Here is a 16,353-nt window from a genome sequence, read left to right as displayed (position 1 = left end):
CCAGGAGTACTGAATGTGAAGGGACCAGGGGAGGCAGGCTGTCTTCTGAGCTAAGAGCTCACATCTGCATGGCTTTGGGATGGCACCAGTAGCATCCAAGGTCCTGACTGCCCCTTCATTTTCAGTGCCTTTGGAGTCTGGCTGTTGGCCACAGTGGGCAGGGCCATTCCCCGCAGGGGCCCCAACACCACTTCAACAAAATCTCTCTTCTCTGCCCCTAACAAGGGGACCAGCGGGAGCCAGGGAGTAGCAGCAGAAAGCAGCACGGAGCCCTCTGACAAGTGGGCATCTCCAGCATTTGTGAGGGAGGCTCCTTGAGCAGGGATCCGGCCATCACTCTGTGCATGAGGTATGGTGGTCCTGGGGCTGAGCGAGACTGGGAAGAGGGAAGGAAGAGAACTAAAGCAGAGCTGAACAAGCAAGAGAGAAAGGTGCTGGCAAGAAATGAGAAGCCAGGACGGAGAGGCTTGGAGGAATGTGACCCACTGCCTGCAAGGAAAGAGAGATCCAGGAAGCTCAGAAATGCAAAAAGTAGGGAGAACAATGGTGCGGGGAGGAGCAGGAGGAGGATTATTGTAGAATTAAGGGATTGGTGCAGTCCTGAATGAAATGCCTGAGGGATTTGGGTGGGAATGCCCGTGTTGTACAGATATATCTGATGTGCATTTTTCTTTAAATTTTTAGTCTGCTGAAATTAAGTAGGCTTGTCTGGATCTCATATCTCCCAAATTTAAAAACATAAAATTTCAGTCTTCCATATTGCTGATCTTCTAAGCCGTGGAGCTGGGAAAAATCTTAAAAACTTCAAAACCAGTTTCTCCTCTTGAAATCATTAAGTAAAGGATTTGATGCATCTCAGGCCATCAGGCTTCCCATCTGTTCAAAAAGTTATGGCTCTTTCAATGGAAAAAATGCATTTTATTTTATTTTATTTGGAGGTGAAGAGAGAGTGCATGAGTGTGATTTGGGAAGAAAATGGAACAGATAGTGTCCTCTTCTGGAGGAATAGTTAGACCTGCTCTTTAGCGTGTGATGAAGCTCAGACATGATTTGTTCTCTTGGACTTGAATGCCCTTGAATTCCAGATGCTCTAGGATAAAGGTTTTCTTGTGTGTTTTTTTGTTTTTTTTTTGTCTGTTTGTTTGTTTGTTTGTTTCTGAGTGGGGTTGTATTTATTTTCACATGTACAAAATGACCTATTTTACTGTGTAGGGTGTCAGACTATTTGTGTTGATGCCTACTTTGGGAAATAGGTGATTTTACTCTGCAGCTGAAGTGTTTTGTTTTTTAAATCTTATGGTTATAAAACCCAATGGCATGGTGAGACTCCGGAAGATGAAGAATGACAATGACTTGGCTTTGTACATTTCTCAACACTTTCTATGCTGCATAAAATTCCTGCATATAACCTTCCATTTTCATGGATCTCACATTGATCAGCATGCTCAGATTTACTGATTTTTATTTATTTTTATTTAAATTCTTACTGGAAAGCTAGTTATGTGGAATATTAAATTCTGACTATCCTTATTTATAGAATCATAGAATCAGTAAGGTTGGAGAAGACCTCTAAGATCATCTAGTCCAACCATCCGTCTACCACCAATGTTCCCCACTAAACTGTGTCCTTAGTGCCACATCTGCACATTTCTTGACTGATATTTCTTTGAAGATCTGTTTGGTATTTAGAGGGCATGCTGGAGGCAGCTGGCCAATACAGCCAAGGTTTAAGCCTTCTGCCTTTATCAAAGGCACAAAACATACAGAACTGAAATTGGGATAGGATCGCTATCCTGGGAGTTGCTACCAATCAGACTTCACTCACCAGGTAGTTTTTGCTGGCAGCAGGCTGCAGAGTGCTGCATCTCGGCAGTGGGCTGACCCTGCACTGACAGGAAAAATGACATCTGTCCTCACCATGGTCTGCCATGGCTGCCTGCTGCTAAAAGCAGTCTTCTGATACCTCACTTTTTTGAGCAACGCTGTACCATCTTTGTTTTCATTCAGAAGGTGCAATTGTGTTTTGGTCTGTGGTGTTAGGGAATGTTGCAGTTTGGTATTTCTCTACTGGTATACATCTCAAGCTTTTAGACTTAAAGGGTAGAGTAGAAAAAGAATCTTCCTTCTTTAAACTTATAGCAATTAACTGTAGCCTACATTAATGAGGCTTACTGAGAATATTATATTAGGGAAGTACAAGCCATTAACTTTTCAGTAACACAGCATAAACGGCCCTTCTTGTCGTTTGGGTGGGAAACTATAAAACTTAATTTCCTACACATAAAAATACATTTTTTACATGAGAGTAACATAAGCACTGTGATGTTTTCTTAGTTTGAAGTAGTACTGTCATTTAGTGCTGCGATTCTTTCCCTCACCACCTTACTTTCCCAATTTTTTTTTTGTAAATGACAGTTATGTTTTTGTACACTTAAAAATACAAACATAGGTGATGTCCTGAAGATAGAGTGGTATTACATATCCTCATTTTGGATGCTGGTTTGGAGACTGGATTAGCACCGTTACCAAAGAATGGAAAAAATTTATCTGTACCAGTTATGTATAGTTTCTCTGTGGATTTGATAGGACATTTTGTTGCATTTTTTTTAGAATTCTTGGTGTTGAAAAATATGCTCATCTTGTGGTAATATGCTACATGTTTTTGTGAAAAAGAAGCCATTTCATTAGTCTTAAAACAATAATTTTAATGTTCTTCCTATTCCTAATAACAATAAAAACATGCTGGAAATCGGAGTTCTTCTCTTGTATGGTTGGACATACACATAGCACACAGAGACTAAATCTCACGGTAACAGATCGTGATGTGCTCTTGACAGCAGCAGGCTCATGTGTTTTTCCTTAAGCCTTGAGTCTGCTGGGAAAATGTGCAGTGGTGAGCATTACACAGTTCTTCTCTGGATAATGCAATTTGTGAATTCCTTCAGTATTATTTCACTGTTTCGCCATGTGCAAGATTTCAAGAAAGCAGTTTCATGTATACAGTATTCTAGCACTGATGATGTCCTGCTGATATTTGCTGGAATTGCACATAAAATCCTGCCACAAATGCAGAGAATACTCAGTTTCTTTCTCCAAAAGGCTAGTCAGGTCTTCACATATAATGAGAGACTTGTTGACTGCAATGATAACAGCTACCATATTGCTCTACTCCCACATCAACGCAAATGCTGGCAAAAGCTACTGTGCCAGCTGCCCACTTACACACTCTAGTGGCACCTTTGGTATTCCTCAAATCCACAAATTGTCATTCTGCTCCAATTAATGCTCAAAAACAATTTTTTTTTCAGTCTCATGTATTTAGCAGATTTTTGTGAGAAAATAAAAGATGAAGGTAGATGCACAGCAGTCTGTCAAGCCAGAACACACCTGGTATCATTAGGCCTTTTTTAATGCCAGAATATACCTTAGCGTTATCTGTGGGAATATTATGAAAGAGCCACAGATTAGTGCAGAGAGTGAGGACGTGAAACCTCAGTTTGAATGAGTGCTAATGTTCATTACAAGGCATGCAGTGATACTTAGAGCTGTGGTAGAGCTTCCTGCAATCATGGAAGTCATATCTCTCATACTACCCAGGGACTGGCCTTCCACAGTGCCTGCTTGCAGACACGTTGGTTGGGTTGTATAGGAACAGGCAACTAGAGAAGGCTCCCCATGGCATGGTGCTTCTCTGTAACAAGATAAAATGACTTCCATAACCACTACTTTTATCTAAGCTGCCCACATAGGCTTTGCCCTTCTGCTTCCAGAACATGCTCCTCTAGCCTATCATATATTTACCATCAAGCCAAGAGTGGGAGTTGTGCATCCTTTCTGAGTGCAGAGGTGGAGAGGTGGAGGCTGCAATCATTTGCAATAACTTTCCATCTCTAGAAGTAGTTCTTTCAAATCTAAGTCTATGACAAAGGAACATGCAAAATACGCTGCAGGATCATATTTAAGACTTGAATTTGTGTCCATTTTTTATTTTTACATGTGTTTGCCTGATTTTAATGGGGCTACATTTCTCATGTTCCAAAAAAAAAAAAAAAAAAAAAAAAGCTGAATTTGGTGTGTGCCATTTCTGTGGTTGTGTAATCAGTTTTCTCTGTCCATGAGGCTTCATTTTGATTATCAAAAGGTGTTATATACTCTGTAGTTTTGTGACAAGCAAGAGGTGTGTAAAGATCATACTGTGGTTGTTGTTGACCATTGAAACACAAGGAAAAATCCTGCAACTCCGCTGTGCATTCTTTAAAAACTTGATGGGCACTTCCATATTCAGAAACAGAACCCTGACAGAATATCAAAATAAGTTAATGACATGCCAAAATGCAAATGGTAATTTTCTTGTCTGAAGTTTCTGTGCTAAATTGAGAGGGATTCTTCTGGAGTGTCCTTGTTTGAGTGTTCTCAAAGCTTCTGGTCTTACAATCCATCACTGTTCAGTATTTTATTGTCCTCCGCAGAGTGCTTACTTTTGAGATGAAATACGAGAGGGCCATAGTTAATCCTTTTAGCAGTTCTAGTTCTGTCCTTGCAGCTGTGTGAAACTATTTACTCTGAAGTAAAAACTTCTAGGATGTGTACATTGGAATGCTATTTGCTAGTATTCCCTTCTGACCTAGCCCATGTTTTGGTGTGATGTTGTTTTATGGGGTATTTGAATCGTTTAGAAGCAAAGTCTAAAAACAGGCATCCACACGCATGCCTCTTAAGGCATGGCTCTTCTGCCTAGGCAGAGTTTCTGATATCCCCTACTGAGGGGTTGCTGCACATAAAGTGTTCCTCTGGATCACTACCGAATTTCTTGTTTACGCTTTCAGGGCATATTACCTTTAAACTACTTAGATTGTGTCATAACAGATAAAAAGTAATTATTCTAATTAACATTGAAGTACAGTGTTTTCAAGGTGTCATTTCAGAACATCTTCCTGTTAAAATCCTTCTGTGCCATTCTGTTGAGGATAATTGGGCCGAATCCTTCTGTTGCAACCTATGCATTGACATCAGCAAACTTCCTTCCTGATAATCTTGGTCTCATTGGACTTTTTGTAGGAGATGTATTACCCTTCCACTTTTCCTTACCATCTATTCCTTACTTGGAAAATACATAGGTGATATTTAATAGAAATATTTCCGTATTTATGCTTGGTTATCAGGTGAATTAAGTCAAAAAGACAACTTCACAAAAGAGAATTGAGAGGAAAAGAATGAAAACCGTGGCTTCAGTGTAAAAGGAATAGCAGTGTTTGTAGAAACAGAGAAAATTTGTCACTTCAGAATTCTAATATGTAGTTATTACTGACTTTTAAAATAGTCGTGTCTTCTGGGGCGTATACAGAGGAGCACTAAGAAAGCTCAGCTTTCTGGTGACTGCCAAATGACACTGCTCTGCAGCCACTGCCTCCAACACAAATAGCTTGGCTACATTTAAGTATTCTTATTGGAGGCAATCAATCACATCTGAAACAGAGCAGCCATAAATAAGGTCACCTGTTCATGTACATTCTGTTATTTTTGCAACTAAGCCATATTGTGTCCAAAAGAAATATTTGAATAACTGAATGTCTCCCTCCTAGAAGTGAGTGGGGTGAAAAAAGTGTGAATTGTCAGTGTAGGTAAAGAAATAATTAAAATTCAGAATTCAGTATCTGGATGCATTTCATCTTCTGAACCAAAGCACTGCCACACTGTGCAACCTTTCAAAAGACATTGGAGCCTCAGGCTTAAGTACCTAAATGTCACAGCAAATGAAGAGATCCAGGCAGCCAACTTACTGCTTGTGATGGAAAAGAACGCTGCAAGTGGAAGGAGGGTGAACACTGTAGGAATGTTATAAAAACTGCAGAGATAGTTCAGGAAAATAATACAAAAGGCATCTTGGAGCAGGAAGGAGTTCCTCATGTCTCTATTTCTCAGCGTGACAGTTAATAGCAAAGCTCTAAAACTTTTTTTTTTTTTTTTTTTTAATGTCCCACAGAAAAGAAAGCTTAGTTTAGAAATTCCAGTCAAGTATGTACCTGCATACTGTTGGTTACCAGCTCGGCAGAACTCTCTCAAGGAGCTTATCTCAAGTTGTATAACACAGCTGTATCTACAGCAGCAGCAAGAAGCACAGATCCAGATGCTGGGCGCAAGGCAACAGAGCAGGAGACTGGCAGCACTGGTGGCTTTTAGAAGCAGTGCTGAGTTACGGAAGAAGGGAGCTTGGAGGGGTTGACATCATCAGCTGCTGTGGTAACACCTCAGTCACATGTGGTAATTCAGTACTGAACATGTGAAAGTCTCTCCTTCTGACTGACTAAATCTAGCTACGTGACCAATATGTCATTTCTGTTTTTCCTCCATTAAATAAGAACATATAGTGTATCTTCTCCAACTTCTGGTGTTTTCTTTTCTTCCTTTCCCTCTTTTTGGCAATTTTTTCTACCTTCAGAGCAGAAGCAAAGATAGGTGCAAATACTGCTTGGATTTGTTCCATCTGTGACATTTTATTGTAATTGAAGCCAGTACTGAGAACTTTAACCTGTTTTTCCTTGACTTTGGCCTTGATCTTCTTGCCAAAGAAATGCACACCAATTGATGTTGGTGCTAATGGAAACAGAAAAAAAATGATGACATGATTTAGATAAAATGTGTGTGCTTAGGCTGAGTTTTTCACTTGAGCAGCTGATAAAATTGAGCATGAAAAGTATTTTAATGTTAACAGAAATGTCAGAATTACAACTTTTTGAAAAGAAATCTTATGAACTCTTGCTTATAACTGATATAGCAAAGCAGAGGTGATATTTCCTTTGTTGCTTCTGTCTTGAAGGATCTTGTCTTTGCTGTTGCATTATTCCAAATCAGTCACTGAATAATTTGCATAATCATTTCGGTTTCTGTGAGTCTCATCACCAGCCAAATTTGTTTATTAGAATGTATGCGAAGGACATAACTGAACTGAATTCATTGCAAAGTTTCAGCAAACACTAGTGAATGCTCTCTCAGAATATTCTCACCTCTCTTGAGAACTGATTCAAATCTCAAATTAAAACCAGTGAAAAACAAAATTCTAGGAACAATCATACTGAGGTTTGTAAACCTGCCAGCCTTCTATGCCCTGTACACAGAAATAGAGACAAGGCAGGCTGCCTCCTGAGTTTGCCCTTTTTTTCCATAGATGTTTTGCTGAATTCTCATGTTGTTCCAAACAGCCTCCGCCCATGGGCATTTTTAATCTCTCTAGCATGTTCAGGTCTTGCATGTTGGTGTTTTGCCAGTTTATCTGAACACTGTGTTCTCAAAGCTTGCAGTATGATAAATGATATCACAAGGAAAGATAAACAAAGCTGACAGTAATAAGTATGAATTTAAAGGGGAAAAAGGGGAAGATCAGATGTTGGGGGAAAATTTTCAGTGTGAGTGTGAGGAGGAGCTGGAACAAGCTCCCTGAGAGGCTATGGATGCCCCAACCCTGGAGGCATCAAGGACAGGTTGGATGGGGCCCTGGGCAACCTGATCTAGTGCCTGATCTAGCAGTGGCAACCCTGCCCATGACAGGGGTTTGGAACTAGATTATCTTTGGTGTCCCTTCCAACCCGATCCATTCTGTGACTTTATGTGACTTTATTGATAGAATTATCAATAGATCCTCTTCCTGATTCTCATCCATTCTGCTACTCTTGCTTCTTTCTCTTCTCTTTATCTTTTGCTTTATATTCTCCTTCCTGTGTCACTGAGATTTTAAACAGTTCAAGTCCTTCCCTCTCTTTCCTTACTTAAAGCATGAGTTATAAGGAAGGAATAGCAAGGAAGGAATGCAGCACTCTTCCTTAGGAGCAGCCTGTAACGTGCTTACAGCAGGAGCCTCTGACAGCACACAGGGAGTCTGAGAACAGAGAGAGTAGCATGGCACCTGTTCCTAAATCAGCCTGCAAAAAGTTTCAGACTGTCTGTGTCAGCTCACGATAGCTGGTTAGGAGAATAAATTCCCCTTTCTCCAACCTTAGTCTACCCCAGGAACAACACATTTTTAATCTCTAGGCATTACATATTAGAGCTTTTTGTTCGGTCTTGTTTTGGTTTTACTTAGGATTAGAATTTACTTGCTTAGTACCTGCCTTTTCATGCACCAAACATGTACATAACTAAACATCAGCTAGTGGATAGTCTCACAGGATTCTTTAGTGAGAGACAAATATATTTAAAAGTCAGTGAATTTTATTTCAGTCGACTCTTCACTAGCTTTCGATACTCAGAAAAGACTGTTAAGAAGGCAATACCTGTGCTGAGGTCTAGATCCCCTGTGGGCATTCTCCTCTATGCATGTTTGCTTTCTCACTCCTTATGTAATGAGATTACATAAGCTAAAGCTGTAATGTTCAAAACCATTTACCATATTAAAGAGCAACTACCATCAATGGATCTTTATCAGCTGCCTGAAGCAGAAAGGATGCACATGGCTGTGCATTTGGAAACTGGTTGTTTACAATACTCATCAATGCTTGTTGCCAATCCTAGGCAAATGTCATCAAAAGTCATTATGCAGATCTGAAAATAGAATCAGACTTGACCTGGCCAGGCCCTTAAATGATCAATAATCTGTCTCTGAATGAAGTGAATGTTGACCCATTCCTTCCATGAGCCTCCTGTGGCTCATGACCTCCACAAACTTGGATCTGGGGCAGTGTGAGGACAGGTAGGCATTGCAGTGTGCGTTTCAAGTGAAGTCTCATTTCCTCTACGAGTCAGAGTACCTCACTGTACTGCAGTCTGTCCTCATATAGAGGCATGTGGCCTGCACATGTCTGCAGAACAGAGCCCTGCTGCGCTGCTCATCACCTCTAAAATGGAAAGTTACTTGTGCCACCTGTTGAAGCTCACTTTTTGGAGGAGGAAAAGCAGCCTTGGAAGCACCACTGTGGTGTGTTTCCTTGGCTGCCTCAGCCACGGGGCTGTAGCCCTGGAAGGGAAGAAGCAGTGTGAGGGTGCACTGAAGCTCATGTGCCATTATCTTGCCTGCTTTCCTGAAGTATGAGAGCCCAACATGGAGAGCTAGCTCTGCATGGCTTTGACAGCACTGCTGTAATTTTTATGTTGTGTGAAGGGGAAAGCCTGCCATGGTGTAATGTACATACATTTACTCAAACCTGACTTCTGCTTAGCTCCCATAAAAGGAGAAAGAATGCAGAGAGCGGTGTTCTCTCACCTTCATTCCCTCTACCCTCACACAAGGCTTGGGAGGAACATTGCCTTCTCCTTTCTTTTGAGAAGTGCTGGCAAGCACAGGCTGTTACAGTCCACCTTGGCATCAGAACCAGTCAGCTGCTTCCGTGCTCCCATTTGCTTGCTGGCATGTGGCAGAGGGCATGAGAGAAAGAGAAGCAATGCTATACTCCTGAAGTATAGCACTAAAGTGTAAGACACAGCAAGTGCAGTGTGCCTGCAGACAAACACCAGGCCAGCCCCTGGTGTTTGTCTGCTCTTTAGTTAGAGGGGAGGATACTGCAAGGGATTTGTGTGAAGTCCCTGGTTGTCAGCAAGAGACCACAGTCCCCCCTCAGTGGGTGAGGATTGGTAATCTTTTTAATATTTGCTTCTCCACCTTTACTGTCTCTAAAAGTGTGCACGTGGAGGGGCTTGCAACCTGTCTACCTTCCCGAAGTGCTCTGCAAGAAGGACATCACAGCAGTATTTTCTCCACAAGAATGATGATGTGAATCAAAAGTTGTTACGAGTGATGTAGCAAACTATGCTGTTGTATTTGTGCAGGGAATGGTCTTTATTTAAAGGCAGCTGCAGCAACTGCGGAGATGTTTGTGACTACTTTTCTTTTTCCACTTTCGAGAGCATTCTTCCTCTCCCCTTTTTGTTATTCTCCCTCAAGTTGTGACATGAGATCGGGGAGCTTAAGAGCTTAAATGACTTCTCAGTGTACCATCATTTCAAGATGAATAAGCTTTCATGAAGACAGCCTGAGGGAAGGGAACTGATGTACTATTTAAACGCCCTGGCTCATAATTCATAGGAAACTCAGCAGGAGTGTGCCCAGTGCTGAAAACTTTGCCCTGGGGTTCACATGGATCAATCAGTGATAAGATTGCATGTCTGGCTGAGGGTGAGGAAGGGGAGAAAACAACTTAAAAGCAGTGAAAGAAGTTTCCAACCATTGTAGCCAAACTTTTTCTCCCACAGCCTGTGGAATCACCACAAGACGGGCCGGAGAACTGGCCCTGCTCTCAGTTGTCTCCCTTGCAACTACAAGACTGCAACCCCAGTTTGGGAAGAACTGGCTGATGGAGAGACAGCTGGCAGCACTGACCAGCTGTTATGAGATGAGCAATTTTCTGTTCAGGTCAGCGAGTGTTTGCCAGAATAGAGAGTTCCAATCATCATCGCTAGAGAGGGTGGAGAAGTCCAAACTGAGAAAATAGGAATAAGATCATACATTCTCTCTAAAATTGGTTGCACGATCAATCTCCATCTGAATACATTTGTTTTAGAACGTGTTTTAATCTGTAAGATACAGGAAGATGAATTCACAGTTTGCAGAAAAGTTGCGTAATATTTCCATTTAGACTGTGCTGTCAGGCAGTCATTTTAATGACTGCTGAAAAACCTAACACCACTGGAATCTAATCCTACTGCTTGCTCCATTGTTTTTATGTTGGCATTCCTGGCACCCCTCATGTTGGTGTTCTGCAACCAGCAGCCACACATTGGGAGTGAGCACCTTTGCCCAGAATGGCTACTATTTCATGTTGGTGGTAATGACTGTTCTCAGAAGTTCTAGATGGCAAAGTTTCAAATGCTGAAGTACTGCACACTGAAATAAAACCAGGCTCCAGACAGCTTGTTTTCTGTCATGTTAGCCATCATGTTCATCACATTTTTATTTATTTATTTGTTTGTTTGTTTGTTTGAGATCATTCTTTGCATGTTTTAATGAAGAAGGCAGTTCTGAGCTATCTGGTGAGAGGAGTAGGGGTAGCAACCTCTGCTTTTACAGCTGGGCTTTCTACTGTCTTAGTAATCACTCCTTATTCCTCCTAAGCATGAGGAGATACTCTGAAAACGTCTTGGAACAGCCTACTGTTTTTTCTCCCTGGATTATTTGCTGTCACATTTTTGTCAGGCATCCCTACTGTTGTGCTGGAAGCAGTAGGGTTGCTTGCAATTCAGGTAGAGGCCAATCATGCATTTTTGGTGGCTGCAGTAGGCCTGTTATTAACTCCTGAGGACACGAGACTTAGTGATCAGGCTATAGATAGCCTATGGATCTGATATCTACTAATCTCATTAACCTTGGATTTAGCTTGATGTGTGCTTCAGTTGCTCTCCCAGCTTCATAGTGGCATATTATTCAGCTTCAAGAAAGAATGAAGCCACAGGCTAGACAATAAAAAGTGATGGCAGAGCATTTTTGCTCAGGACTCCAACTCTGCAGAAATCTATGGAGAATTTAGATGTAATTTAGTACCACTGGCATCATTTCTATTGCACTATTAGGCAAATGTGAGTAGTTCTTGATCGATGCTGAAGAATTTCAGTTTTCCACCTGTCTTTTGGGTTACTCTGTGCCATATCTACCTTTTCTGAATACTTCACTTGAATCAATTTTATGAATGCAAATACACAGGTAGTAGTATGTTTCGAGATTTTGGGCTATAAAGGAACATTTGTCTCTGCTTCCAAAATACACACTTCCAAAATACATCACTTTAGACGTGTGTATAATTAGGCTGGTGCAACCTCTAAACTAATTTGATGTAGCTACGGCTATAAAACATATTTTAAAGGGTAGTGAATATTAAAAAAAAAAAATTAAGGAACTATACTGTAGTGGTGTAACTATTGTCAAAGCAAAATGGTGGAACTGTTCTAGGTGACTAGCAACTCCAAACCTCCATATAGCTCCATCTCATTACTTTTGTTGATCTGCTATTCTAAAACTTTCCTGTCACTTATATGCAAATCCATATCTCTGACGAGGAATATGTTATAGGACTGATAAAAACCATGGAGACAGCTTTATTGTCTAGCAGCTGCTACTGTAACTAGTCACACTAACGACAAGACACCAGTAAAAAAAGAACATCTTCAACGTTGAAAGTAATTGCTTGACTTTTATTTTGTTGTTGTTCTCTACCTCATTTCTCCTCCCCACTCAGAAATGAGCAGGTGGATGTCATGTGTTCAAACTTACAAAGTACTGTCAGTGGCTAAACTGAATTATGTGGAGATACGTTAATCAGAAGTTGGCATTGAGACAGATGAGATTAGACATGGTTAGGCTAAAGAAGGAGAAAAATAAGAAAGAAAAAAGATGAAACAGATGAAAAATACTGATACCAAAAGGGAAAAACAGAGAAATAACTGTAGTAAATTAGGTAAGAAGAGCTCATGCAAGATAACAGGTTAACAATTAGTGTAAGAAGAAAAATAGAACAAATCTACAGATGACAAGCTTTTGATGTGAGTTCAGCAGGTTACAGATAAGCAGTGTTCAGACAAATCAGAAAACAGACCCACGCTCCGTCACACAGGGCCACAGTCAGACCTCTGCAATCAGGCATCAGCTGTGCCTGGACAAACGACTGCTTGTCCTGCTTTGCAGCCAGCACTGTGCCTGCAAGCGTGTGATGTATGTTAAGCCCCCTGAACTTTGGACAGGGAGGTGAGAGGCTTTTAGGAAGGCTACTGTTAGCATAGGAGGCACAGCTTTAGCCACATTTGTTTGCTGTTCTCGTTTCTCATTACAGTGTATCCTGCAGATTATCAGTGGCAGCTGTTATGAATATATAAGAATAATCTAGGGGGCATTCACAAAGAGTAGCTTTAGCTTCAGGATGCTTTTCTCTTTCATCTTCCTGCAAAATCAAGAGAAAGCACTTTTGTGGGGGCAACTGAGTACACCTACAAGGAGCTCTTGTGGAGAAGCTGTCCAGAAGTTTACTGCTCCCCACTGGCTGTGGAAAGATCCTAAGGCAAAGAAACCCCTTCGGCTAACAGTGGCCTTTGCAGCTGTCCTGCTGTGCAGCCTGGTGTAAGAACCAGGAGCAGGGAATCATTCACTGAACAGTTTTGGAACAAGCCTGTGAAGACTGCAATGATGAAAATAAATAGCATCCTGTAGTGCTGTTCATTACATTCAGAACACAAGTAACGGTGATAAGATATTGCTCAGAGCAGAACATGGTTTAATTCAAATACTGGTGAATGTTAAAACAGTGCTATAAAGTTATGATTGCTTTATTGTCTGCATACTCTATTTTATCTGCCTGGATATGGCTGCTGAAGCAGGCATACACTCCTATAAGAGCAAAATACTTGTAAAGCACCGCTCTTAATTGCTATTTCTTATGCATTTCTTTGTGAAATTCTAATTGTGGATGCTGTACTTAATAATCAGAGATCTGAAAGAGAGTATAAGAGCTAGTAGTAAGTGATTATGAGTCAAGTGAGTGAAATATAAGACTAGTCTCACTACATATCTAGGCTCTGAGCCAAGGAGAGGGAATGTCTGGGTGTTCCCCTTCTCATTCATTTAGCATAATTTTCCTTCTGTTTCCTTAGCAGTTAATTAGCTTTTGTTCACAACAGCAGTGGGGAGTAAGACAATGATGTCTTTCCTGTCTTGCCACATCACCTGAGCCATAGTAGTCTTGATGGTACAAAAACTGGCAGGCACCAGGATTACTCTGGAATGACGATCTTCTGTGCCTATTCAAAACAAACCGAAAGCTCTGTAGGTGTAAGAAAGCTAGGTTGGTAGATGTCATTGAAAAACCACTCACTTAGACTTTCTTTATTCCTTTTATGTGTTACCTCCTCCATAGCTGTTAAGAAAGAGTTTCTATGTCATCCAATGAAGAGGTGTAGTATTATGAGGAAAATCTGATGTGCAGAACCATTCAAAATAATCATAGAAAGCCATTTTGGAAAGGGGATGGACTGTGGGAAAAAGACTCCTAGATACTGTAATGGAAAGCCAGCAGAAATGTATCTTGTTCCAATGCAAATGGGAAATACTGAAGAAAGGAATTGGTCACTGTGGGCTACTTAAACAAGTAAAAGTGAAGCATTAACTACACTGGAAACAGAAAACTGGAGGGACACCAAAATAGGCTTTTACATTCTAATTTAGTACACATGAGAAAAATGGGAATAGGCAAAGAGTACACTGAAATAGCTGCCAAGAGGTTAAAGGTAATATGAAGAGACTGTTTTAAGTCCTGAAGGTACAGTACGGCAAAATGACTTAACCAAGAAAATACTAATGGCAATTAATTTGTAATGGGGAGATAAATTTGGGGGCCAGTTCTTATTACCACTAAAACTATTTTTGACTTTTGCCATGAAGTTTATTGAGAAGGTGGCTAAACTTTGAATAATGACTTGGTTAATAAATCATCGATGTAATTGTGAACTGCTAAGAAAAAGTAACTAAGAAATACATAATGAAATATCATCACTTGAACAAATATAGTTGAGGTGTCCCTTTGGGTATTTATAGAAGTGATGGAACAGCTAGTTGTTAAAATATCACAGGGAATTGAGGAGGTATCGGGAGACTAATAAGTGTCAGCATGATGCAAGTCTTTAAAAATTGAATTAAGAGTAACTGTGAAAATTATTGTTTTAAGAGCATGGTTCCAGTGCTACAGTAAACTAAGCCGTAATAAGAAATTCATGCATTCCCTCCTGCATGTATTTTATTTTTTTTAAAGATGATGACAAGTTGGTACAGACGCATCAAAACTTTACAAAGACATTTGGTACTCTATTGCAGAATTTCTTAGGGGAAATACTGGTTCAAGTCAATTTGGGCTAAAATTTCATTTAGAGGTATTATAGGCTGGCCACAGGACCATAGACAGAAATTAAATCTGAATAGAAGTCAGCATTGTTAAGGGTATGCACTCAGTAGTATCCTTTAAAGGTCAAGTTATGGTTTAACATTTGGAGGATGAATCACTAATTAAATGTGAAAATGATACTAAAGTAAGGAGAATGATTAGCAGCAAAGATGAGAGAGGGAATATAAAACGTTCTAGTTGTTCCCCAGAGATACTATAGATCTGATAAAGGGAGGCTAAACTTAACAAAAAGCAAATAAATAAATGATAGTGCCAAACATTAACAGTACTTGGTGCCCATTAGACAATAAATAAATGTTATGAAGCCACAAACACATTACAGTCATCTGTGACATAATCTGTCTTTTCTAAATGCTTATTTGGGCTTTGTAAAGCAGATGAGAAAACTGAAATTCAGAAAGCGCCATAAATAACATTAATATAAAACAATATTTTGCTTGATACTTTTCCATTAATCTGAGAGGAATGTTTTCTTTCAACTGTTTGCATTGCTCAGAGTAGGTTCGAAGTTGCAAATCCAGATGGTACAGCTGGAGAGTGGCATACTTTGAAGTGTTTATTATGAATGGGGATGAGGTGGGGAATAAAGGGGCAGGTACCAGGGCAGTTCCTTGACTGCACTGGGTCAGACCAAATATCTACCCAGTCCATCTTTTGCAGTGGTTGTACATGGATGAAGAGCAGGATAAGCATGCATATATACTCCTCATTAACACTTCCCCGGTCTCTAATTGTTTTCAGCTTAGGGACCTCGAATCACTTGTGCTTTTAGTAACTCCAAAGGATTTCTCTTCAGCCTCTCCTTGAACTGAGATAAACTTTTAGCATTGACAGTCTCCTTTGGCAAGGAGCTCTACAAGTTTAGCAAGTGCCACCTCCTTCTGTTTGTTTTGGAGCTGATTGCTTTGAAGTGCATTTGACACTGTCTGATACTTGTCCTGGGAGATGGGAAAACAGTCAAACTTTGATTGCCCTGTCTGTGCTGATTTTGTGACTCTCTCTAGCATATCCACAGAGTTGTCTCTTTTTCTTTTGCCTTTTTTTCTATTGCCTTCTTTTGCTTTTTGCCCATGTAGCAGACTAGCTTTCCCCACACAGATTCCATTCCATCCCCTGCTATACAAAAAACTAGGTTCCCGAGTGTGTCTCATGGCACCAGAAAGTCACAAGATTACCTCAGAATTTTGTCTTTGTTCTATAGTATGCTTTAGAACCTTGCAAGAATAGCCTAAATGCATGAACTGAATGCAGTTGCTGCAGTGAAGCCTTCCTAAAAGAGAAGGAGAGACATTTGGAGCTGTATGAGCTATTGTATTTATCTCACCCGAGAGTTCCCAGAAATTATGAGGGCTTCCCAGCATCTCTAACACCATCAGGGAGGAAAGCAGCAGACTCCTTCCAAGAGGACTGCAGCCTGCCATCAGGGTGCCTGACTGTAGTGCTCACCCCATAGAGATGGGGGAGAGGGAGGAAGGCTCTCTCAGGAGTG

General features: G+C 40.6%; 1 protein-coding gene across 1 annotated transcript in view; it reads left to right on the top strand.

The window, feature by feature from the left end:
- The first annotated feature begins 224 nt into the window (after positions 1 to 224).
- PHYHIPL (phytanoyl-CoA 2-hydroxylase interacting protein like) overlaps positions 225 to 16,353 on the top strand; it is a 52,624-nt gene continuing 36,495 nt past the window's right edge. Inside the window, exon 1 of the mRNA XM_040702309.2 lies at positions 225 to 531. Within this exon, the coding sequence (XP_040558243.1) occupies positions 345 to 531 (187 nt within the window). The 5' untranslated portion in view covers positions 225 to 344. The remainder of the gene's footprint in view (positions 532 to 16,353) is intronic.

Source organism: Gallus gallus, chromosome 6 (genome assembly GCF_016699485.2).
Source record: "Gallus gallus isolate bGalGal1 chromosome 6, bGalGal1.mat.broiler.GRCg7b, whole genome shotgun sequence".
In the NCBI taxonomy this organism is placed as follows: Eukaryota; Metazoa; Chordata; class Aves; order Galliformes; family Phasianidae; genus Gallus; species Gallus gallus.
Note: the sequence above shows the minus strand (reverse complement) of the source record. Positions and strands in the feature narration are given on the sequence as shown.